The 24,957-nt window shown below is 39.6% G+C and overlaps 1 protein-coding gene across 2 annotated transcripts in view; it reads right to left on the bottom strand.

Moving 5' to 3' along the window:
- ATP6V1C1 (ATPase H+ transporting V1 subunit C1) overlaps nt 1–24,957 on the bottom strand; it is a 91,865-nt gene that overhangs the window by 20,262 nt on the left and 46,646 nt on the right. For both annotated transcript variants that reach the window (XM_055286953.2, XM_055286952.2), the window contains exons 2-4: nt 9,332–9,502; nt 7,898–7,965; nt 104–189 (exon numbers count right to left, since the gene is read on the bottom strand). In XM_055286953.2, the coding sequence (XP_055142928.1) occupies nt 104–189; nt 7,898–7,965; nt 9,332–9,463 (286 nt within the window). In that variant the 5' untranslated portion in view covers nt 9,464–9,502. The remainder of the gene's footprint in view (nt 1–103; nt 190–7,897; nt 7,966–9,331; nt 9,503–24,957) is intronic.

Genomic DNA, 24,957 nt, shown 5'->3' with positions numbered 1-24,957 from the left:
TAGTGTCCTTTTCTGTAGACTTTTTTACATTATTTTTTGTTTCTGTAACTTAGTTATTTGCTTTGTATGAGTTAATAATGATCAATCATGAGCATTAGCTTACCTCCATTAGCCAACAGATTCTCTTGAACTTTGTCTTTGCTATCTTCCAATACATCAGCCATGTACTGAGCTACTTTCTTAACCACTCTGGGGAGGAAAAAAAATCAACAATCATTTTCAGGAAAAATAGCTAAATTCCATTCCATACGATGAACATTATATAAAGACATGAATTTGACTATATGTTCCCATTATACCTATCCATATAATACACAATAAACGGATCTTACCTTATAATGTTTTAAGGATAAAATGGACCAAGATTTTGTTACGTGCAAAAATCAACAGAGTAACTGTAGAGTTTTAAGGAGACTACATGCAATGTGTCTCCTAGTCTAGAAAGAAAGTCATGGGAAGCTAGTGAGAAAGAGTCTGTAAATAGCCATATATTTATATGCCAAGAAACTAGACAATTCAAGGACTGAGAACAAAGAAGGAGGCTGAGAACTAGCATTCACTAAGTTCCTATGACATGCAAGACACTGTGCTTTCCCTTAGGAAGAAAGAGACCTGACAGGCAAGACAACGTAAGCAATAGTCATGATGAAAAACTAAGTCCTACATTATTAATTCATTAACTGTTTATTGAGCATCTACTATTTACAAGGAGCTATGCTATGGAGGAAGCCATAATGCCAAAACTATTAGGTTGGGGCAAAATAACTGTGGTTCTGGCCATTACTTTAGGAAAAAAAAAAATGGCAAAAACTCCATTACTTTTGCACCAACATAAACCAAGGCACCTATATATGACCTTGTCAATTCTTTCATTTATAAGACACTGCGGTATAAAAGAATAAGTGGCTTATTCAAAGTCACGAGACCAGTTAATGGCAGAGCTGTGACTAGAAACACGTTGTCCAGCGTTCTCTTCCTTATTCCATGTCTGCCTCTAGGCCCTGGGTGGGATTCACAATCATACAAGACAAAATCACTACCTTCACACATTGCTTAAAATCTCATTGGAAAGATACAAAAATATATAAATTACTAAATATAAAACAATCTGAGGTCAGTGCCAGCTGAGATTGCCAGGTTGCAGAGAGAGAGAGAGAAAGGAAAAAGGGATCACTTGCAGCTATGCAATCAAAAAAGCCCAAAGGCTCATGAGTAGGGCGATGAAGGATAGAAATGGTTTTACAAGGATGATTACATGGGAAGAAAGCATATTGTTGCCATGGGGCATATTATGAGTCATGATAAGAGGTGGAAAAGCAGTAGGCATCCAGAGAATGGTGAGAAGTCCAGACTGATGGGAGCAGCAGGCTGAGAAGTAGGGGAGCTTAGGCTAGGAAAGTGGGATGCCAGATTGCAGATACACAGCCTCTGAAGCCACACTCTAGACAGGGACGTAACACAGTCGAAACAGGGCTCAAGACAAGTATTCTGATGACTACATGCTCAACAGCTAGGAGGGGAAACTGGAAGACAAATTAAGAAATTCCTGTAACGGTTTTTTTTTCCTTAAAAAAAAATTGTGTGTGTGCACATTTTTTTTTTTAAGAGAGAGTCTCACTCTATTGCCCATGTTGGAGTGCAGTGGTGCAATCATAGTGCATTGCAGCTTTGAACATCTGGGCTCAAGCTTTCCTCTTGCCTTGGCTCCTCAAGCAGGAGGGATTACAGGTGTGAGCCACAAGCCTGGCTTGTTAACAGTTTAAACAAGAGCCAATATGAGCCAGGAAAGGTGACAGAAGAGCTAAATTTAAATGACAATCCTATGCTGAGTGGTCTCAAACCTAAAAATCAGAACAATTTCAGAAATAATGATGTAAGTCCTAAGTCTTCAACATGTTTAACTTGAGGTTTATACATATACTTGCCTATGTCTCCAAAATTCACCCATTCCTTCAAAAGGGACAAATCATTCTCATAAACTTTGGCAAGCATCTTGTAGACAGAACCATTTGCTATGAACATTCTAAAATGTTGCATGTTTACCCATAGAAGTACTTCAGAGTGTAGAATCATCTGGTGTCAAATTTATAAACTTAACGTCGCATAACCCAGAACTTCAAGATCTCCCTATGCCTATTTACAAGAGGATCTGCATCAATGTACACAATGTCACCTCGAAAATATCTGCTCTAATGATTACATTTTTAAGAAAGTATAAACTATGATTTACCACATATACCATATTCTACAATATTTGGCCTTTAACATTTGGAGCATTTAAGTCATTAAGCTATCATCTGTCAATACTACCAAAGTCTAACAACAACATCATTTTTAAATTCCTCGTATCTTTCAGGAGGACTGAAGAAGATGTGCTTGTTGAACAATGCAGAAAAGAACAGCTGACACATTGCATAGGTAACTTTAAATTCTACTCATCAAACTAACTACATTTGTCCTTAATACTTTTCAGATTCCTTCCCTAAAAAAATCTGAGCTGGCTAGGCACAGTGACTCATGCCTGAAATCTCAGCACTTTGGGAGGCTGAGGTTGGAGGATCACTTGAGGCCAAAAGTTTGAGACCAGCCTGGGCAACATAGCAAGACCCCATGTCCACAAAAATAAAAATAAAAAAATTAGCTGGGTGTGGTGGTGCAAGCCTATAGTCCTAGCTACTCGGGAAACTGAGGTAAAAGGACTGCTTGAGCCCAGGAATTTGAGGATGCAATGAGCTATGACTGCACCACTGCACTCTAGCCTGGGTGACGCCAAGACCCTGTCTCTAAAAAAAAAATAAATAAAATGTAAAATCTGAGCAAATTTTAAATTATATTCAGGACATCCCATTAACAATTTAAAGATAAAGAACTATAAAGCCATCAAGGTGACTAATAAGGGTACAAATAAATGTTAATAATTATATTCTCGGGGACCTCCTTTCTCAGTGTCTCTTTGGTTGTCATAACTTGTAACTGTAATGAGGTAGATGAGACCTCAGGGAAGACTCACTCCAGGCATGACAACTAAAAAAAAAAGTTCCCTCACATTTTTTTTTTTTTTTTTTTGAGACGGAGTCGCTCTGTCAACCAGGCTGCAGTGTAGTGGCGCTATCTCGGCTCACTGCAAGCTCCGCCTCCCGAGTTCACACCATTCTCCTGCCTCAGCCTCCCGAGTAGCTGGGACCACAGGCGCCCACCACCACGTCTGGCTAATTTTTTGTATTTTTAGTAGAGATGGGGTTTCACTGTGTTAGCCAGGATGGTCTCGATGTCCTGACCTCATGATCTGCCCACCTCAGCCTCCCAAAGTGCTGGGATTATAGGCGTGAGCCACCGTGCCCGGCCCATTTTTTTCTTAATTAAAAATGTGTAAGCAGCCTCCTTCCTTCCTTCCTCCCTCCCTCCCTCCCTCCTTTCTTTCTTTCTTTCTCTGTGGCCCAGGCTGGAATCTACTCGGCTCACTGCAGACCCCCTGCCTCCGACTCCCGTGATTCTCCTGCCCCGGCCTGCGGGCTGCCTGGGATTGACGGCGCGGGCCACCACCGCTGCCTGCTTTTTCTCCTTTGGCTGGAGGCGCGGTTTCGCCATGTTGGCCAGGCTGGTCTGCAGCTCCTGACCCGGAGTGCTCTGCCCGCCTCGGCCTCCCGAGGTGCTGGGACTGCAGACGGAGTCTCGCTCACTCGGTGCTCCGTGTTGCCCGGGCTGGAGTGCGGTGGCGTGGTCTTGGCTCGCTGCAGCCTCCGCCTCCCAGCCGCCTGCCTTGGCCTCCCAGGGTGCTGGGATTGCAGCCCCTGCCCGGCCGCCGCCCCGTCTGGGAGGTGGGGAGCGTCTCTGCCCGGCTGCTCCGTCTGGGAAGTTAGGCGCGCCTCTGCCCGGCCACCCATCGTCTGGGAAGTGAGAAGCGCCTCTGCCCGGCCACCCATCGTCTGGGAAGTGAGGAGCGCCTCTGCCCAGCTGCCCCATCTGGGAAGTGAGGAGCGCCTCTGCCCCGCTGCCCCGTCTGGGAAGTGAGGAGCCCCTCTGCCCGGCCACCCATCGTCTGGGAAGTGAGGAGCGCCTCTGCCCGGCCACCCATCATCTGGGAAGTGAGGAGCGCCTCTGCCCGGCCACCCATCGTCTGGGAAGTGAGGAGTGCCTCTGCCCGACCGCCCCGTCCGGGAGGTCTACCACGGAAGCCACAAGCAATGTGGGGGCTGGACGTGGTGGCTCACGCCTGTAGTCCCCGCTCTGGGAGGCCGAGGCGGGTTGATCACTTCAGGCTAGGAGTTCGAGACCAGCCTGGCCAACATGGCGAAACATATGAAAAATACAACAGACAAACCAACCAACCAACCCAGCGACAACAAAACAGGTCTACCCTGGAGTCATACTCTAATTTTTTCTATTTTCCTCCCTTTCTGATCCTTTATCCCAGTTTCTTTTTCTTCCTCTTCCTTCTCCTTCTTCTTTGTCAAATAGAGGATTGAGTTATTATGATTAATCCATACAAAGTCCCTCTCTCATTCATTCTCTTTAATTCCCACTCCCCATTTCTATTCCCCGTCTTCCCATGTGCAACCTTCCTAATATGTTTGATACGCATCTTTTTGTTTGTATGTATTTTTAGAAAATGTTTATTGTTTTGTGTGCAAAAAAATTAATAAAAAAAAAGAAAAAAAAATGTGTAAGCAAGGAACCAAGAGACTATTCTTTCCATCAGTTAGTGCTTTGAGTGCATCATACTTATTTTCACTATATTTATAATAATTCATAATAATCATTTGCTCTATATGAACATATGGAATTATAATCCTAAAAATTGATTTTCCTTTCATCTTCTCTTTCCATTCTAATAGCCAGGTGTCTGGTCCCAACTGAGCTTTTACTATCTCTTAACTAACGTACAGTGAAACTGTCTGCTAAGTGGCCTTCTTGACTCCAATATTAAAGAACATCAATACATCCTTACATCTGTTTACTTCCTCACTACATGGTGTTATGTTAAAAGATCTCTCTCTCTCTCTCTCTGTAACCCTGACCTCAGCCTCTATTGCCACAGTGTCACTTTGAGGTGGTTCTATCAATTCAGAAAAGCATTTTAACAGCAGAAATGAGAAAATCTTCTGTACAGATTTCAAGAAAAAATTCCATTCTATCCAAGGCTATTATTCCCTTAAAGCTTCAGTCAAATATAGATTTCTGAGAGTCTCCAAATTCTGTACTTTACAAATTACACCTGTGTACCTAAACTCTAAAATAAAATCTTTGTATCCCCAGAGTTGAAGGAACTGTAGACTGATTCTGCCAACTAATCAAAATGCAGTTATCCAAGAGCCTATAACCATTTTCAGTTCAAATACACATGTACCTGAATTTCAAAAGTAATAAAAACTGCAATTTAGAAAAACTCTTCCAACTGAATTTTGAAGACAAAAGCACAACCATCTTCAAATAAATGGAGTAACATCCCATGTTCATGGATAAAGACAATAATATTAGGATGATACTACTCCCCAAACTGATACATAGATTCAACACTATCCTCATCAAAATTCCAGCTGACTTATTTGCAGAAATTTGACACTGTGATCCTAAAATTCATACAAAAATACAAAGAACCCAGAATGGCCAATCTTGAAAAAAAAAAAAAAGTCAAAGAATTCACACTTTCTGATTTTAAAACTTACTACAAAGTTACAATAATCAAGACAATGTGGTACTGGCATAGGAGAGAAACATAGATCAATGAAACAGAACTGAGAGTCCAGAAATAAACCCTCATATTTATGTTCAATTGATTTTCAGTAAGGGTACCAGGACAATTCAAAGGGGAAAAAACAGTCTTTTCAACAAATCGTGCTGGGACAACCAGATATTCACATCTGAAAGAATCAAGTTGGACCCTTACCTCACAACATACATAAAACTTAACTCAAAATGAATCAAAGACCTCAATGTGAAAGCCAAAACTATAAATCTCTTAGAAGAAAACATAGACAAAAAATGCTACAACCCTGGATTAGACAATGGTGTCTTAGATACGATGCCAAAAACACAAGCAACAAAGGAAAAAAATAAATTGGACTTTATCAAAATTTAAAACTTTTGTGCTTCACAGATACAATCAAGAAAATGAAGACATGGCCAGGCACGGTGGCTCACGCCTGTAATCCCAGCACTTTGGGAGGCTGAGGCATGTACATCATGTCAAGAGTTAGAGACCAGCCTGTCCAACATGGTGAAACCCCATCTCTATTAAAAATACAAAAATTAGCTGTGCATTGTGGCAGGGACCTGTAATCTCAGCTACTCAGGAGGCTGAGGCAGGAGAATCGTTAGAACCCAGGAGGCGGAGGCTGCAGTGAGCCGAGATCTTCCCACTGCATTCCAGCCTGGGCAACAGAGCGAGACTCTGTCTCAAGAAAAAAAAAAGAAAATGAAGACAACTCACAGAACAGGAGAAAATATTTGCAAGTTATATCTGATAGGGGATTTATATCATGCATATTCTGTATAAAGAACTCCCACAATTCAATAATAAAAAGGCTAGCCAATTAAAAATGGGCAAAGGATCTGAACAGACATTTCTCCAAGGAAGAAAAACAAATGGCAAAAAAAACACATGAAAAGATACTCAACACATCACATCAGCCAACAGGGAAACGCAAATTTTTAAAAATGAGATATTACCAGCTGGGCGCGGTGGCTCACGCCTGTAATCCCAGCACTCTGGGAGGCCAAGGTGGGTGGATCATGAGGTCAAGGGGTTTGAGAACAGCCTGACCAACATGGTGAAATCCCATCTCTACTAAAAACACACAAAAAAATTAGCTGGGCGTGGTGGCGGGCGCCTGTAATCCCAGCAACTCAGGAGGCTGAGGGAGGAGAATTGCTTGAACCCAGGAGGTGGAGGTGGCAGTGAGCCGAGGTCGCGCCACTGCACTCCAGCCTGGGTGACAGAGCGAGACTTCATCTCAAAAAAAAAAAAAAAAAAAAAAAAGAGACATTATCTCATACCCCCTGGGATGGCTATAATCAAAAAGACAAATAATAAAAATAATAATAAGTGCTGGCAAGGAAGTAGAGAAATGAGAATCTTCATACACTGCTGGCGGGAATATCACACGGTGCAGCCACTCTGGGGAACAGTTTGTCAGTTCCTCAAAAAGCGAAGCATAGAGTTACCATATGACCCAGAAATTCCACTCTTAGGTACGTACCCAAGAAAAATGAAAACATTTAAGAACACAAACTTGTACACAAATATGCACAGCAGCATTATTCTTATAAGCCAAAAAGTGGAAATAAAATAAAAGCCCATCAACTGATGAATGGATTAATGTGATATGTGTGTATACATATATAGTGGAATATTAGTTAGTAATAAAAAGAAATGAAATACTGATACATGCAACAGCTTGGATAAACTTCAAAACATTATGCTAAGCAAAAGAAGACAGTCACAAAAGACCATGTATTGTATTCCATTTACAAGAAATGTCCAGACCAAGCAAATCTATAGTGGCAGAACAATTTGTGGGTGGTGGGGACAGTAAGTGACTGCTAATGGGAACAGGAATAGAGGATGACGAAATATTTAAAACTGATTGTGGCAATGGTTACACAAGTCTGAATACACTAAGAATCACTGAACTGTACACCTGAAATAGGTGAAATGCATGGCATGTAAACTATATCCCATTAAAGATAGTAAAAAGAGAATCAGCATTTTCATATTTCAAACAGGTGCATTTTACGTAAATTGTACCTTCATAAAATTGATATACAAAGGGGAAAAAGTCGTTTTCTGAAAGCATTCCAATAAGCAGAGTATACATGTGATAATAAACCCAATGTCCACGAAGCCTGATAACAGTGTCTCCCATTTTGCTCTACTCCATGCATGTAAGTACATTACCCTTCTACAAATGCATCCAGTTTAGCCAGTTCATCTGACAAGCCAACCAAGACATCCAACGTGCCAACCTAAAAGAAAAAATATATTCTGTTATTTAGGTGGCATCCTTTTTAAAAAAAAAACACGATGATACATCTTGACTTAAAGTTCTCACGAATCTTAAATTCTCCCTATTTTATTTCATAACGTGTAAGTATAGTTAAAAGATGTTTGCCAGACATTTCCAAGCTATTTATGTGTGCAAGATAATCCTTTAATTCACGGGCACAAGCACCACTTAAGACTTGAAGACTCCTCAAAGACAGGTCTGTGCTTGTACCATTCAACGACACTGGATCATTTGAAGTCTTAGTTTACAACACAGGCTCTTAAGTAGGAGGTCCACGGATGTGCACTAGAGGGTCTGTAATTAAATTTGCATGCAAAACTGTGCGTAAGTGAGTACGTTTTGGAGGAAACGTCTTGTCTCAAGGTATCCGTAACTCCAAAAATATTAAAAATCGGTCATTTTATTGTACTTATTATTTATATTTTTGAGACGGAGTCTTGCTCTGTCACCCAGGCTGGAGTGCAGTGGTATGATCTTGGCTCACTGCAACCTCCGCCTCCCAGATTCAAGCGATTCTCTTGCCTCAGTCTCCCAAGTAGCTAGGATTACAGGTGCCCACCAACACACCTGGCTAATTTTTGTATTTTTAGTAGAGACTGGGTTTCACCATGTTGGCCATGCTGGTCTCAAACTCCTGACCTCAGGTGATCCGCCCGCCTCAGCCTCCCAAAGTGCTGGGTTTACAGGTGTGAGCCACCATGCCCCATCATGAATCAGTCATTTTAAATATTTATTAAATGAATGCTGCCTACGACTCCCTCATTCAGTTAACCAGCAAAATGTCAGTATCGTGATCTTTTCCATTCTTTACAAATGTTCCATCAACTGATTACTGGACACCTGCTTCACTTTGAGGCTGCTAGATGACTGATCTTTGATAGAGTGAATCTTACATAGACTAATCAGATTAAATAACTGGGTTAGATTTGCCAAGTATGATTAAGTAGGTGCCATGGTAACACATTTACAATGTAAGAATCAGCATAATATAAATTTACTAACAAAAACTTCACTATGATATTTAAAAATATATATTACTAAGAGTTTTAATTTCTGAAAATCGTATTTGTGAATGTAACACATCAAACATTTTCATAAGATTTTTCATTGCAATTTAGAAGAGCACAAAAAGCCTAAGTAGAGAGACATTATTTCAATTTGGTAGTTTACTTCTAAAATTTCAAAGACACATTTTAAATCATGCCAACGGCTGGAGAGGAGGTTTTCTTTGGAAGGAACCTGGGTATCTCATTTCCACTAAAAGAGAGAACTGGCCCTCCCCTGGATGATGAACTCATATGCAATTTTGCACAATGCAGCTTCACCTTTAAGTCAGGAATATTGAACTTGGAAGTGACAGCAAGATTATTGTTCTTTGAAGTTGCCGCATGCAATTTCTCCCATGTTTGCTGACAGGTTTTCTCCCCAGGAGCAGATATAAGCCAGAACTCAGTCATGTTTGTTACTTGCTATTTCCTCAAAAATCAAGAGAGATTCTGAAATGTAAAACAAACAAAAAAATACATTTAAAATCATTTGTTTCTAAAGTGTTTCAGAATCATAGGAGAAGTTATAACACATAACCTGTTTCAAAACTAATCTAATATTGGCATAGGATCTCAAGCAAAGTGAAATTTACCTACCTCGAAGTAAATCTATACAAATGGTGAAAAAATGATTTATTTATGATACTAGGAAAGTGAGGTGATAAAAACCTAATATGTGAAGTACTTAGTTTTTTTCATTATAAAACATCCTTAATGGGAGTTAGCCAAGAAGTGAGATTACCCCAAATACCAGCCACCAATAGTTTCCTTCAACCAACAAAGCTGGAGAGTTACAAATGTATAGGTTTATCCTAAACTTTTTTTTTTTTTTTTTTTTTGAGACAGTGTCTCACTCTGTCGCCCAGGCTGGAGTACAGTGGTACAGTCTCAGCTCACTGCAACCTCCGCCTCCCGGGTTCAAGCAATTTTTGTTCCTCAGCCTCCTGAGTAGCTGGGATTACAGCCATGCGCCATCACGCCCAGCTAATTTTTGTATTTTTAGTAAAGACAGGTTTTTGCCATGTTGGCCAGGCTGGTCTTAAACTCCTGGCCTCAAGTGATCCACCACACCCAACCTATCTCAAACTTTTAAAGCATACAACCAAAATAGGAAATTTAAAAAAAGAAAAAAAAACAAAGCATTTTATCTTGGAGAAAGAATTTAATTGAATCAATGCATTTATAAACAGAAGTCACCAAATAAATTTGTCACATTGGCTTAGCAAATCCTACATGGCTAGTAAATTTGGTGGTTAATTCTAATCCATAGTCAACCTAGAGAAATCTCCTCAAATCTTTGACGCATAGACTTAGTTGCCATCGAACATTTACAAATCTGCAAAAAAAAAAAAAAAAAAAAATCTTGCCAATCTGCTTGCCTATTTTAAAATATAGGGAGCTGAGAGGGTGGCGTTAATATAAAATTTTTGGATCTGAGAGGCAGGCTGCAGATCTCCCTTTCCAAAGAGTCCCATTAAGATTCACCTAACCCGCTTCTATAATCTCTTTTCCTCCTCCTCCTCCTTCCCCTTCCCACACACACAGAAGGGGGAAAAAAGTACAGAGACAAATCTATTCAGAATCTAGGTAGGTAAAGCACATAAACACAAATGATAAAAATCAAAGTATTATGGTATCATTATTTCCATTTTAATCTGCCTTCATGAGAACCAACATAAGCTTTCTGCTAACACTGCTTATTTAACCTCTCCTGAAACTAATATTCAATGTCTCTAAATTGAGCATAACTATCTTACAAAGTTGTCCTGAGAACAAAATCAGATAATTAATGTGAAAAGAGTTTATAAATGTAAATTTCCTTTAAAATGTAAAGTATTATAGTTAATCATAACGGACTTTCATAATTACAGTAGTCCTAAAATTTAATTAAAGTACCTACTTAAAATACCTATGAGTAGGTAATCAATGCTACCTACTCACTATAATACCATTGAAAGTGAACTTAACATAGATGCCATCCTATATACTTGTTAATTTTTCTAACTACTGTTTATAGAGGATCTACCATATAAAAGGTACTGCTCTAAATGCATTATTATCTCAATTCATTTTCCCAACACCTCTATGAGGTAAATATCATGCTTCCCATTTACAGATAAGAAATGGAGGTTAAACCCGGTACAGATGTAGACGGTGGTATTAAATGAATGTTAAGAAACTATATTCTAGAAAAAAAATTTTAAAAAAGAAACTGTACTGTATGTGGACTTTTCTAACATTACTGATGAAGTTAAACCTTTATCAGTTCTACCTACACCTTCGCAAATGAAAGTGCTACACTTTCCCAAATGGCCAACAAGCTAAACACAAGCTTTTTAGTGACAGCCAGTCTGGTCAGAGAACAGCACAGCTTAACTGGCCATCCAAGGATGGAAGCTACTCATGAGCACCATGCTCTAATGAGGCCATTCAAAGATAAGTTTTGATTTCAAAACAGAAGCAAAAGCAAAATCTTCATTAGCCTACCCAAGAAACTTCAAATATTGAACTTTAAGGCTATTATACTACCATATTCTTTTCCAATCTGATTTTTTCATTCAACCTATTTTTAGAATCATCCAGTGATCATTAATTTTAATTGATATATGGTATTCCATTATATGAATAAACTAAAATTTATTATCTGCTCCTTCCTGGAATGACTTAAATTGTTTTTACTTTTTTGCTATTATAAATAATTCTGCTGTGAACAATGTGTACATGTCTCTCTATCTGTGAAAGATTTTCTCTGGGATAGATAAAAGTAAAATAGCTGAATTACAGGATATGTCTTCAAAGATGGAGGCGACATGTCTTTCCATGCTCCTATGCAGTGTGACTTTGCCACTCCTTCCATCAAAAGGTGGAGCTGGCCTTGTGACTTGGTTTGACCAACAAAACGCATGGAAGCCACACTATGCGAGTTCAGGGCTCAGACCTCAAGAGGCCTTGCATCTTGGACCACTGCCCTCAGACTACCACATAAGGAAGCCAGTCTAGCCTACTGCAAGTGATAAGGCCACATGTAGAGAACCAACAACCAGCATGAACCACCAGACATGTGACTGAGGCCATTCTGAGCCCTCCAGCCCAGCCAGTCTCCCAGCTGAATGCAGCTGCATCAATGAGTCCAGGCAAAACAAGCAGAGGGACTACCCCAGCAACTCACAGAATTAGGAGAAATAAGAAATCACTGTTTTAAGCCACTAAGTTTGGGGTAGTTTGTTGTGCAGCATGAGACAACTGACACAAACCACTGCCAACTCTTTTGGGTATTGCCAAATTGTTCTCCAAGGCCCCTACCAACTTAAGTTCCTGCCAGCAGAGTAAGAGTTTCTATTTCCACAACTGAAAAACACATAATAGTATATATTGTTCAGAGTTATATATACTTACAGAAAATACTAAAATATGCATAGGAGAAAGGAGCTTTAGTTTTGTATGTAAGATTTCATTTAAAAAATCAGGCAAATAGAGCAAGATGTTAATACTTGCTAAATCTGCATGGATGACGTTAATTGGCAATATTTAACATTTTTCTGTATATCTGAAATACTTCAAAACTAAATATTTTTAAAATTTTTACAAGAATGTATTTAATTTACAAGTTAAAATATAACATTGCATGGCATATTTATTAAAATAAAATTTTAGTGAACTTTAAAATGGATATTCAGAGAACAATCTAGATACCAAATTAATCCTCAAAGTACAACCTTTTTGTTTTACACCTAGTAGAAATGCTTACTAGTCTGTTTATATCTTCTTATGACCAAGTATAATACATTGCAGACAATGCTTTTAGAGTTTGGGATTTATTTAAAAGTATTTTTGGATCCTGAGGCAGGAGGATCACTTGAGCTCTGGAGTTCAAGATCAGCCTGGTCAACATAGCGAGACCCTGTCTCTATTTTTTTTTAATTATTTTTATTTTTTAAAAATAAATTTAAAAAAGTATTTGGGGGGTCAATATGTTCAACAAGCTAACTGCATAATGTTGCAAGCGTGGGAGCTCAGGCTAAACCTGTACCAACTCCAGAACTTATCTCAAGAAGTTGCTTTTAAAAATAAATCCCTGCTGAAATCTTGTGGACCTATCTCCTGCCTTCTTGTCATCCTGTCTCTGTTCTTTGCAACACCTGGATCACATCACCACCTATCACTGGTTTCTTCCAGTTAATACTCTTGCACTTAGCAAATCTAGCTTTTTTAGCATAAACTATCTTGAACTTTAACATTTTCAGTTATTAGAAAATCTAGTAGCATCTTTAAATCTCTTTTAGTAATCCAGATCTTCTAAGTGATCGTGGTTTCTGGAAAATTGAGATTTCATTATAATAATTTTATGCAAGTGGCTTTCTGTTAGTATATCAAATGATACATTTTTATACCTCCTCTCCCCCAAAAATGGCAGGTAATAAAATCAACTGTTAAATTCTTCCTGATGATAGTGCTAAATTATCTAAACTGCAGCTTCCTCAAAGATTGTAATAATATGAGCTATTACAGTAGATGTCACTATCATACTACTTAGAGTTCCAGAAAATCTTTTCTTCTAACAGGCTTCCAAAGGATTTCAAGGAATAGCAAAGAGGACCCCATTTCTCATCTATAAATAATACCTGCCCTATCTACTTCACTGAGCTTTTATTAGGATGAAAGGAAATAATGTCATCATAAATTCTGATCAAAACTATAGTCTAAAAATATTATAGAAGTTCTCTAATTTAGCTTTAAAAAATTTAGTTTTTGTAGAGATGGAGTCTTGATATGTTGTTCAGGTTGGTCTCAAACTCCCAGCCTCAAGCAATCCTCCTGCCTTAGCCTCCCAAAGTGTTGAGATTACAAGTGTGAGCCACTGTGCTCGTAATTCTAGCTTTTAACTGAGACCTCCCTAGAGCCTAGGTGTTGGAAGATGAGGAGGAAAGGAAGGAAAAGGTGCCTTCTAAGTCTGACGTTGTGCTTTTCACTTCTCATACATCATTTTATTCCATTCTCACTACAACCCATGAGATAGGCAATAATACACAGAGAGGTTAGTAGTTTACCCAAGGTTGCACGACTGGCAGATGTGGTTCAAATTTAGTTGTGTTTGACTCTAAAGGCCATGTTCTCTCTATTGTGTCACACTAAGAGAAAAGAATATTCTGTGCTCTGGTGCAGCTGGGCTCTCCTATTTGAAGAGAAATCCACATGTAAGCTTCAACACCTTCACCCTACATTTGGTTCCAGGCTCAGAGCACCCTGTTCGTCCAGTGAATTCTGATAAAAGGATCCAAGCTTCCTTTCCTTGTTCCCTTCATCCAGGATCATCACAATTTCTAAAGCAGCATCACCCAGCATCCAAAACCATCCTACCTTCTAGAAGGAACAACGATTCCTCCAAACGAAAGGACACACACACAAAATTTGAGACTCAAAGTACATTTTGAGACTAGAGATCAGATACTAGAGATTCGATGGACCTGCCAGATCATGACGGAAGGAACACAAACTTTGGAGTCCTGCAACAGTTAAAACTCTGACTCTACCCCCTTACTAGTTTCCTCATCTGTAAAGTGGGGATACGACACATCTCTTCACCCAGCTGTGGGAAAGTATGAATAAAATAATGTACCTAGACCTTCCCCTTTCCATGCAGCCGCCCTTCCTGGGGGTGACTGTATTAGCTGCTGCCCCACCCCATCCTACCTCCCAAGACTCTCCCCCATATTCCAGATGAGAAATATCCTTTGCTTACTTATACTTTATAAATGCCCCTACTACGCACTCATCATATTCTCCCTCATTTTTATAACATATTTTCCTCTCCACCTTACTGAGAAATCCTGAAGAGCTAGAATCATATCTTCTTCTCTGTGAAACCCTGAGAGCCGGAATACACTAAATTCCTGGCAATAGCAGGGACTTAATAAATGCCTGTTGAATTAATAAATAAAATTCAAATTCAAATATAACAATGATGGAACCAATCAAAAAGTCTGATTTAGAGATAAAACAAAGGCAAAAAAAAAATCATGTTTTTAAAAAGTGTTTTTTAGGCCGGGCGCGGTGGCTCAAGCCTGTAATCCCAGCACTTTGGGAGGCCGAGGCGGGCGGATCACGAGGTCAGGAGATCGAGACCATCCTGGCTAACACAGTGAAACCCCATCTCTACTAAAAATACAAAAAATTAGCCGGACGTGTTGGCGGGCGCCTGTAGTCCCAGCTACTCGGGAGGCTGAGGCAGGAGAATGGCATGAACCCGGGAGGCGGAGCTTGCAGTGAGCCGAGATCGCGCCATTGCACTCCCGCCTGGGAGACAGAGCAAGACTCCGTCTCAAAAAAAAAAAAAAAAAAAAAGTGTTTTTTAGTCTTCCAGAAAACACTTTACAGTAAAAATTAAAAATTGGTAGAGTTGCAGGTTCCTAAGTAAGCCTTTGTCTTTTATGTCAAGGGTGAATAAAGTCAAAAATATAAAAAAGAGGGTTTGATAAAGAACCTATCTGTACTTCAGGGAAAGCCATGGCCTCAGTTCTTCTACCCCTCGTCAAAGCAAACTAACTCTAAGTAAGAGCCTAACAGGAAAGACAAGCTACTTAAGTACCTAAGGAGGAATGTAACAATTTCCTATGACAGTAACATCATCAGTATTTTGCAAAATCTGTTTTTTCCATTTTTAAACAATGTCCACTCTCAATTTATCACTTACACAATTCAGGTAAAAAAATTTCTCCTTGAGGCCAGGCACAGTGGCTCACGCCTGTAATCCCAACACGTTGGGAGGATGAGGCAGGCAGATCACCTGAGATCAAGAGTTCAAGACCTGCCTGCCCAACATGACAAAACCATGTCTTTACTAAAAATCCAAAAAATTAGCCGGGCACTGTGGCATGCGCCTGTAATCCCAGCTACTCGGGAGGCTGAAGCAAGAGAATCACTTGAACGCTGGAGGCAGAGGTTGCAGTGAGCCAAGATGGAGCCACTGCATCCCAGCCTGGGTGACAGACCAAGACTTCATCTCAAAAAAAAAAGAAAAAAAAAAAATTATCCTTGAAATTCAAGAACAATTTAAGTTTAGTTTCAAACAAAATTTATCTTTGCAGATGAATATGTATGTCTTTACTCATCAGAAAATGGAATCCATGTTGCTAAACATATTTCCCTTTTTCTCTTAGCTGCAAGGAAACAAGGAAACAAATTGTCAAAATTGTTGGCCATTTGTTATCAACTCGCCAAGAACCTGACACCACTTTCTTCACTGCTTGTTTTTACTCATAATTATTTCCCTTTATTTTATCTTGAATACGAAGGAAGTCAGGCCTAAATGTAGCAAATCATATGCTAAACAGAGGAGATGATGATCAAAAAGGTACCCTGATTAAATGATCTCAAGGCTCTGATCCAGGTCTATGTCCTTCTTCTCTTTCTGTGTGTGTGTGTGTGTGTGTGTGTGAATGTGTGTGTATAGCACCTTTCTTGATGATGATCTCTACACTTTAGGCAATTCTAGTTTAGATGCTGGACACTTTCTGAAATGTATGTCTCCAGCCCAGGGCCCTCTGCAGCATCTAGAGTTGTACTCAACCAGTATCCACATCTGACTACAAGACATTTTCCACTTGAATGTCTCAAAAGCAGCTAAAACCCAACGCTTCTAGTCAAACTTATCATCTCTTCCCCAATATGTAGTCCTACTCCAGTGTTCCCTGAGTTAGTATAGGTGTACCCCTGCAGTATTAGACAATTAGAACTGTCAAATGTTCATAGCAGCCAACACTTACTGGGCACTTCCTATCTACTAGCACCAGTCAAAACACTTCACGTGTATTAACTCACTTAGCAGTTAGAGAAACCCCATTAGAGGGGTAGTAGTTACAAAGAATCTGGGGCACATAAAGCATCTTATCTATTATACAAGGTATATTATATAGTATGTGTCTCGTCATATATCATATGACAGCATATATTATATGCTAAGGATGAATGTATTATATGCTCTCATAGCACCTTCTTTGCAGTATTTCTCTGGGGGTGAGGGAGCACTTTTTACTAGTATCTGTCTTTCAAATAAACTGCCCAGGAGGGTAAGTGGAAATCATGATAGTTTTTGCTCACCGCTTTATCCTCAGTACCTGGCACAGAGACCAGCGTGGTAGAATCTCAGAAGATATTTGCTGAATATTCTTCAACAAAAACTACTGTGAGGATTAAATGAGATAACATCAAGCACCTGGATTATAGTTGGTTAGCTTCCCTCACTTCCCCTGTTTTTTCTATAAAATCAACTTTATTAAAATATAATTTATATAGAATTAAATGCACCCATTATAAGAGTTTGATGAGTTTTTGACAAATGTATATGCCTGTGTGAGCACTGTCAAAACCAAGATTAAGGACACTTCTATCATCCCCAAACCTTCCCTCACACTCAGTCCAGTCAATCCCTACCTCACTGCCAGCCCTGGGCAAATGTTGGTCTGCTTTCTGTCACTATAGATTAGTTTTGCCTGATCTAGAATTTCCTTGTAAATGGAAGCAGGCATTAGATACTCTTTTGTACCTGGCTTTTGCTCAGCAAGTCTTTGATATCTGTCCATGTTGTATGTATTAGTAGTTCAATCTGTTTTATTACTTAGTATTCTACCACATACATCTACTATAGTCTGTTCATACATTCACCAGTTGATGAACATTTGGATTGTTACTACTGGTTTGGGACCACTAAGAATACAGATTCTATGAACATTCCTCTACAAAGCTTTTTGTGAAGATATATTTTTCTCTGGGATAAAAAATTCTAAAAGTAGAATTTCTAAGTTGAATGATCAATGTATATTTAACTTTATAAGAAATTGGCCAGGTGTGGTGGCTCACACCTGTAATCCCAACACTTTGGGAGGCTGAGGCAGGTGGATCACTTGAGGCCAGGAGTTCGAAACCAGTCTAGCCAACACGCTGAAACCCCATCTCTACTAAAATTACAAAAATTAGCCAGGTGCGGTGGTGCAGGCCTGTAATCTCAGCCACATATGAGGCTGAGGCACAAGAATTGCTTGAACCCAAATGGTGGAGGTTGCAGTGAGCCATGCCACTGCACTCCAGCCTGGGCAGCAGAGTGAGGAAAGAAAGAAAGAAAAGAAAAAGAAAAAGAAAAAAAGGAAGGGGAGGGGAGGGGAGACTGCCAAACTGTTTTCCAAAGCAGATATATAACATTTTATACTCCCATTAGCAAGGTATTCAGGCTCCAGACGCTCCACCAACACTTAGTGTTCTTGGTCTTTTCATTTTTAGCCATTCCAGTGGGTTGCAGGGTTATGTTGCATTTCCATGATGCATTTCTATGTGGACTAATGAAGTTCAGGAGCTCTTCATGTTATTTGCCATTTGTATATTTTCTATTCGTCTTTTGCCCAGTTTTTAAAAAACTGGATTCACTTATTGAGTTGCACAAAATTTTTATATGATCTTGACACAATTTCCTTGTGAAATATATATATATTTACATATTTTCTCTCAGTCTGTGGCTTGACTTAATGATGCTTTTGAATAGAAGTTTGCAATTCTGCCAATGTCCGATTTATCAGTTTTTTTTTGTTTGTTTTTTTTTTTTTTTTTTTTTTACAAAATATGCTTTCTGTAGCATGTGAAAAATCTGCCTATCCCAAGGTCACAAGTATTTACTCTGCTTGGAGTTTGTTGAGTTTCTTGGATCCATTCACAGTTTTCATCAAATTTGAAATGTTTTCAGTCATTATTTTTCCTCAGTTTTTTTTTGCCTTCACTTCCTTCTTTTGAAACAAGATCACATGTATGTTAAACCACTTGATACTGCTCCACAGGTCACTGAGCTTTCATTCATTTTTCTCAGTTGTTTTTCTCACTGTGGTTTACTTTGGATAGTGATATAGTTTGGATGTCTATCCTCCCCAGATCTCATGTTGAATAAACCCCAATGCTGGAGCTGGGGCCTGGTGGGAGGTGTCTGGGTCATGGGGCAGATCCCTCATAAATGGCTTGGTGCCCTCCCTGTAGTAATGTTACCTTGAAATCTGATTGTTAAAAAGAGAATGCCCTCCCCATAGTAAGAAGTTATCATGAGATCTGACTGTTACCTTCCCCCTGACTCTTGCTCCTTCTATCACCATGTGACACTCCTGCTCCCCTTCCCCTCTGCCATGACTCAAGAGGTTCCTGAAGCCTCATGAGAAGCTGAGATCTGGATGCCATGCTTGCACAGCCTACAGAACTGTGAGCCAAAAAAACCTCTTTTCTTTATAAATTATCCAGTCTCACAGACTCCTTTATGGCAACAAATAAGACTAACACAGTCTCTTGCTGTATCTTCTAGTTTGCTGACCTTTTCTTTGGAGTATCTAATCTGTTACTCTTCTCACCAGTGAATATTTCACTTCTTATTTTTTTGCTTTAAGTTCCATTTTTAAAATATCTTCCATTTCTTTCCTCATTATGTTCATGTTTTCTGTTAAAACACTGAGCATATTTGTAAAAATTTTGTACTGTTTATCACTGGACTTTGCTGTCTTCCTTTTAAGAGTGTTGTACTTTGTTCTGGTGGGCAGGTAAGTTAGGGGAGGATCAGCTTGATCCTCCCAAGGCTTGTTTTCAAACATTGTTAGGATAGATCTAAGGCCTTACTCTAGGGCTAACTTAGTCTCTGATACCAAGGTCTAACCTTTTGGGGATTCTATTGAACGTCCCAGGTATTCAATAAGGTCTCTCTCCCATATCTGGTCAGAATTCAAATGCCTCCCAGCACCATAAGCTCTGGCAATTCTTCAGTTTAAAGCTCTCTGGTCATTCTTTGTTAGAGCTCCTGCAGAGACCCCTCTATAAGTTTCTGGTGTTTATTTCTCTGCCTAGCTCCCTCTCTCTGTCAATCCCACCCGCAAATTCCAGCCAGATAAACCTTCCCCAAGTCCAGTCTCCTTGACTCAGCAAGACCAAGATGCTCTACACAGGTGTTCCCTTCCTAAAACACGGTGCAGAGAGAGTCTACAGGAAAAAGCAGGAGGAATTACACAGCTCATTTCCTTTCACTCTGCTCCCATACTGCCTGTTGTCCAATGTCTGGAAGCAGTTTTTTAATATATCTTGTCCAGATTTGTAATTGTTTATGGTGGAAATGCAAATATGGTACCAGTTACTCCATCGCAGACAAAAATTGAAGTCTCATCTAGTTTTGTTGTATGTATTATTCACGAGTGTTCGGTTTTTCTAATTGGTCGGTTTGTTTCTATGCAGGAATTCAGCCACAACCTCACAGCCTCTCTCAGCCCCATGATTTAACATTTAACAGAAAACAGGACTGACAACAATAAATGCCAAAAATTTACCAAATCTAGGCTAAAAGACTGGAGTACTACTGTGTTTGTGAAAAATGGAACACAACAACACAACATGTATTGCTTTTGTACTAACAAGGAAAATGTTCATTTTTGTTTAAAAAAAAAACAGCTGCAGCTTGAATAAATGTCTCCAACATTCACTTATGTGCCATTTATTTGCAAATGTATGGCGTGCTATCTTGATGGGTAAAACATGAATTTATTTAAAAGCATTAATAGGCTAGGTGCAGTGGCTCACACCTTTAATCTCAGCACTTTGGGAGGCCAAGACAGGCGGATCACTTGAGCTCAGGAGTTCGAGACCAGCCACGGCCAACATAGTAAAACCCTGTCTCTACTAAAAATACAAAAATTAGCTGGGCATGGTGGCGCATGCCTATAGTCCCAGCTACTCAGGAAGCTGAGGTGGAAGAATCACTTGAACCCGGGAGGTGGAGGTTGCAGTGAGCCGAGATTGTGCCACTGCACTCCAGCCTGGGTGACAAAGCAAGACTGCATCTCAAAAAAAATTTTTTTTAATAAAATAAAGCATGAATACAGCTATAACAATTTGTCATCATTAATAAAATATCTAAAATATATCTTAGATACACTGCATCATCTATTTCTAAAATAATCTAAAATAATTACACATCATATGGGAGCCCAAGAAAATTCTGCAGATGAGAAACAACAGATGGGCTGGGTGCAGTGGCTCATGCCCGTAATCCCAACACTTTGGGAGGCTGAGGCGGGTGGATCTCCTGAGGTCAGGAATTCAAGACCAGCCTGGGCAACAGGGTGAAACCCCATCTCTACTAAATACAAAAATTAGCCAGATGTGGTGGCACGCATCTGTAATCTCAGCTACTTGGGAGGCTGAGGCAAGAGAATCGCTTGAACCCAGGAGGCGGAGGTTGCAGTGAGCCAAGATCACACCTCTCGCTCCAGCCTGGGTGAGAGAGAGAGAGACTCTTGAAAAAAAAGAGACAGAAAGGAAGGAAGGAAAGAAGGACAAAAGATGGACAATTTCTGGAACACAATTTGGCAATATTTATCAAAACCCACAAAATGTGCATATCCTTTGGCCTAGCTATGCCAATCTTAAGAAAGAAAATAAGGATATGCATAGGTATAAACATTAAATTATAAAAAAAAAAACTGTTAACAATTACCTCTTGGGAGTGATTATGAATGTTTTTATCCTTTCTGTATACGTTTCCTAATTTTTTAATAATAAATTATTACATGTAAACACAAACAAAAAAACGCCCCACCACATCCTTATTAGGGCAATATCCTCATATTTGAAAACACTGAACAGTTTAGAGACCATTAAATGACATCATAACAAAGAGCCCTGGAGTTCATACAAAAGAGAAGGGCAAAGCTGGTTAATTGTAGCTACGTCTGAAGATGTGATCAAAGTTGGTAAACGGCCCTTTTACCTCACTGGGAATCACAGTCAAAGAAAACTCAAATGTCAATTTCAGGAAGCACAATGTAATCGCCAGAGCACTGCACTGAGGATATGAAGACTTGGAATCTAATCCTAGTTCTGCATATAATTGTCTGCATAAATGTCTTCACTTGTAAGATGAGAGGATTGGATTACAATATCCAGGATCCTCTTCTGCTCCTATACTCATTACCTGAACCTATACTAGGTGAGGCCCAGGATTCTTTTTTCCTATTTTAAGTCCCTCAGGTAATTCACCCAAATTTCAGAACCATTGTAACAAGACAGGCATTTCTATGATTATACAGTATATTTAATGTTACAAGAAATGGCAATACTCTTGAAGGCTATGGACAGAAGGCTGAGCAACTCACCAAAACATACACCCCTAGTCCTGCTTCTTTCTTGGAAACAAAACTCAAATCTGCCAATCTTCACTGTCATCACTACTAGCGTCCCTGTCTGAGTTTTTCTGCCTTATCCTTGCATTCTTCCTGAGCTCTCTTTATCCATCTTGACCTCAGGCCTCCTTCTCTTTCCTACCCTGCCTTTGATCATTTCACACAAAACAAATTTCTCTCTTCCAGTTTAAGCCAACCCAAGCCTCCCTTAACAAAATGATTTTCCCAACTAAGTCCATCCATGCACCAAACCTGTTACTATAATCCCACCACTTCTCCCACATGTCTACTTACACTCATGTCATTAACAGCATTAGGCAGACATCTATTTTATGTTTTGTCACACATCTCATCTGACTTTAACTGTTCTCAATTTAAGCTCTTATTCATCTCACAAAATTTTGGGTGCTTAAGTTCCCAAAACTGCAGTAGACTCTGAGAAACAAAACAAATAAAATGTAGACCCTGTCCTCATGGAGCTTACAATTGGGGGTGGGAGAGGGTGGCAGGTCTTATAAGTAGGCAAGTCTGTGTGTGTGCAGAGAGGGTGGAAGACTTCATGTAGATGTTAAGACAGAAAAAAACACTGAAGAATACAGGGAGGCACAAGGGAAATACTAGTCAATTCTGTAGGCACTTCTATTTTGTCTGACTGCAATGTGTGCTGCTTAAAAAAAAAAAGTAACAATTATTTTTCAACATGGAAGGGAAAAAAGTGTGAGGAAAGGGAAAAAAAAAAACCTGGATCCAAAGCTCTGGGACTGTTCATTTTATTTACTTTATCTCCCACTTCTGAGAGTTTGAAGGCTATGGATTATTTTCCTACCACAATTGATTTGCATATAAACACAATAAAACAATAACTATTACAACATAGAAGGTGGGGGGGGGGTGGTTATAAGCCTGAACAAGACATCTGCTGGTACTGCTTCTGTGAATGGAAGGTATGGGATTGACCCAAGATAGGGGCAACCACAGAAAACAGTACCGCACTCCACTAAGTGCTCCGACACTTAACTGATTTTAATGCTTTCAAGAAAACCAAACCGTGGTCTCTGAAATGCAATCACCTTTCACAGTAAATTAAATTTCACAATAAATTAAGCCTAGGTGGTCTCCATGCAAAACAACTTCCTTTTCAGTACTTGAAAATACCGTTTACTAAAGCAGCTTATTTTAAGAAGCACAAGAAGGCGTACCTCAGCTATCAGTGAAATATCACAAAGCCTTCCAAGTGTGCACATCAACTTTTAACAGAATTGATCTGTGCGAAACATTTACCACAATCCACTCAGTTGAAAAGTTGCCACATCCTACCCTAGAAATCACTAACACCATACATATAAAAAGTAAAAATAACTGCTTCCTCTTTGAATGTAAAAATTCTATCCTTCAAAACAGAAGCATCTTAATTGGGATTGTGGGAGGGGCTTGCTCATAATACAACTTGTTTAAACATTTTCAGTAACTAAAAAGGGGATTTTACCTTTCAAGGAATACGTCCATGATTCATACGAAATGAGATTTTAAAATTGTCAGAAAATATGCCTTTTTATTTTTTTTTTGAGATGGAGTCTCACTCTGTTGCCCAGGCTGGAGTGATCTCGGCTCCCTGCAACTTCTGCCTCTTGAGTTTAAGCGATTCTTCTGCCTCAGCCTCCTGAGTAGCCGAGATTACAGGCACGAGTCACCACGCCCAGCTATTTTTTGTATTTTCAGTAGAGATGGGGTTTCACCATGTTGGCCAGGCTGGTCTTGAACTCCTGACCTCAAGTGATCCGCCCGCCCTTTGCCTCTGCCTCCCAAAGTACTGGGATTACAGGCGTGAGCCACCACGTCTGGCCTCGCCTTTCTTAAATAAATCTTAAATATTCCATGTTTTGTTTTCAACGGAAACAATGCCTATAAATGCTCTAAAATCCTATTAAGACTACCATAATTTCTTGCCATAAATATACTTAAATATGAAAGGCAATTTAATCTTTATTAGACACATTTTATCAACTACAATTTTTTTATTCCACATTTGCCTAGAAAGCAATCTGTAAAAGCAAAGCCTTACTTTCACACAGATGCCTATCATAAAAACCGGAAACACACTGTGACATTGTGGAGTGGGGGCTGGGGATGTTAATACAATGTTGGAAAATTTCTAGTAACTTCTGGTAAAGTTTCTAGTAACTTCTGGTAACAGCTGGTAAAGCTGCTGAATTGGCAGACATGCCCAGGAGGGCCCTGTCATACACCCATTACTGCAAGTAATCACCAAAACCTTCTCAGCTTCTAGAGACTCCTCCTCTGCACAGGCAACTCAGCAGTGACCCAGTGGGCAAATAATTCCTTCCATGCCAGGGGATTCCCTGAATCTACACTCATGGCTCCCAAAACATGACTTCCCTTTTCTTCAGGGCTGGCAATTTATAATAGTGACTGGACCACGGTACCACATTCTGCTAGAAGGTGCTGATATCTCCAATACAATGTATTTTGGCCTGAAATTCACCAACTTAAAGACTTTAAGATTAGTTTTCTCCAATTCATGACCCTAAGTAAGCTTGAGATTCTGTTTACTGGTAACAACAATCACTGAATATGTACCACATGTTGTGCCCAGTGATAAGCACTTGCATCTACTAAAGCAATTTTGTACTTAATTCCTTCAAAAGATACGTTATCACCACCCCCACTTGCAAATGAGGGAACAGCTGGTGAAATTAG

Source organism: Symphalangus syndactylus, chromosome 7 (assembly GCF_028878055.3).
Source record: "Symphalangus syndactylus isolate Jambi chromosome 7, NHGRI_mSymSyn1-v2.1_pri, whole genome shotgun sequence".
Lineage (NCBI taxonomy): Eukaryota > Metazoa > Chordata > Mammalia > Primates > Hylobatidae > Symphalangus > Symphalangus syndactylus.
The sequence above is the reverse complement of the archived record's forward strand: the minus strand, read 5'-3'. Positions and strand labels throughout refer to the sequence as shown.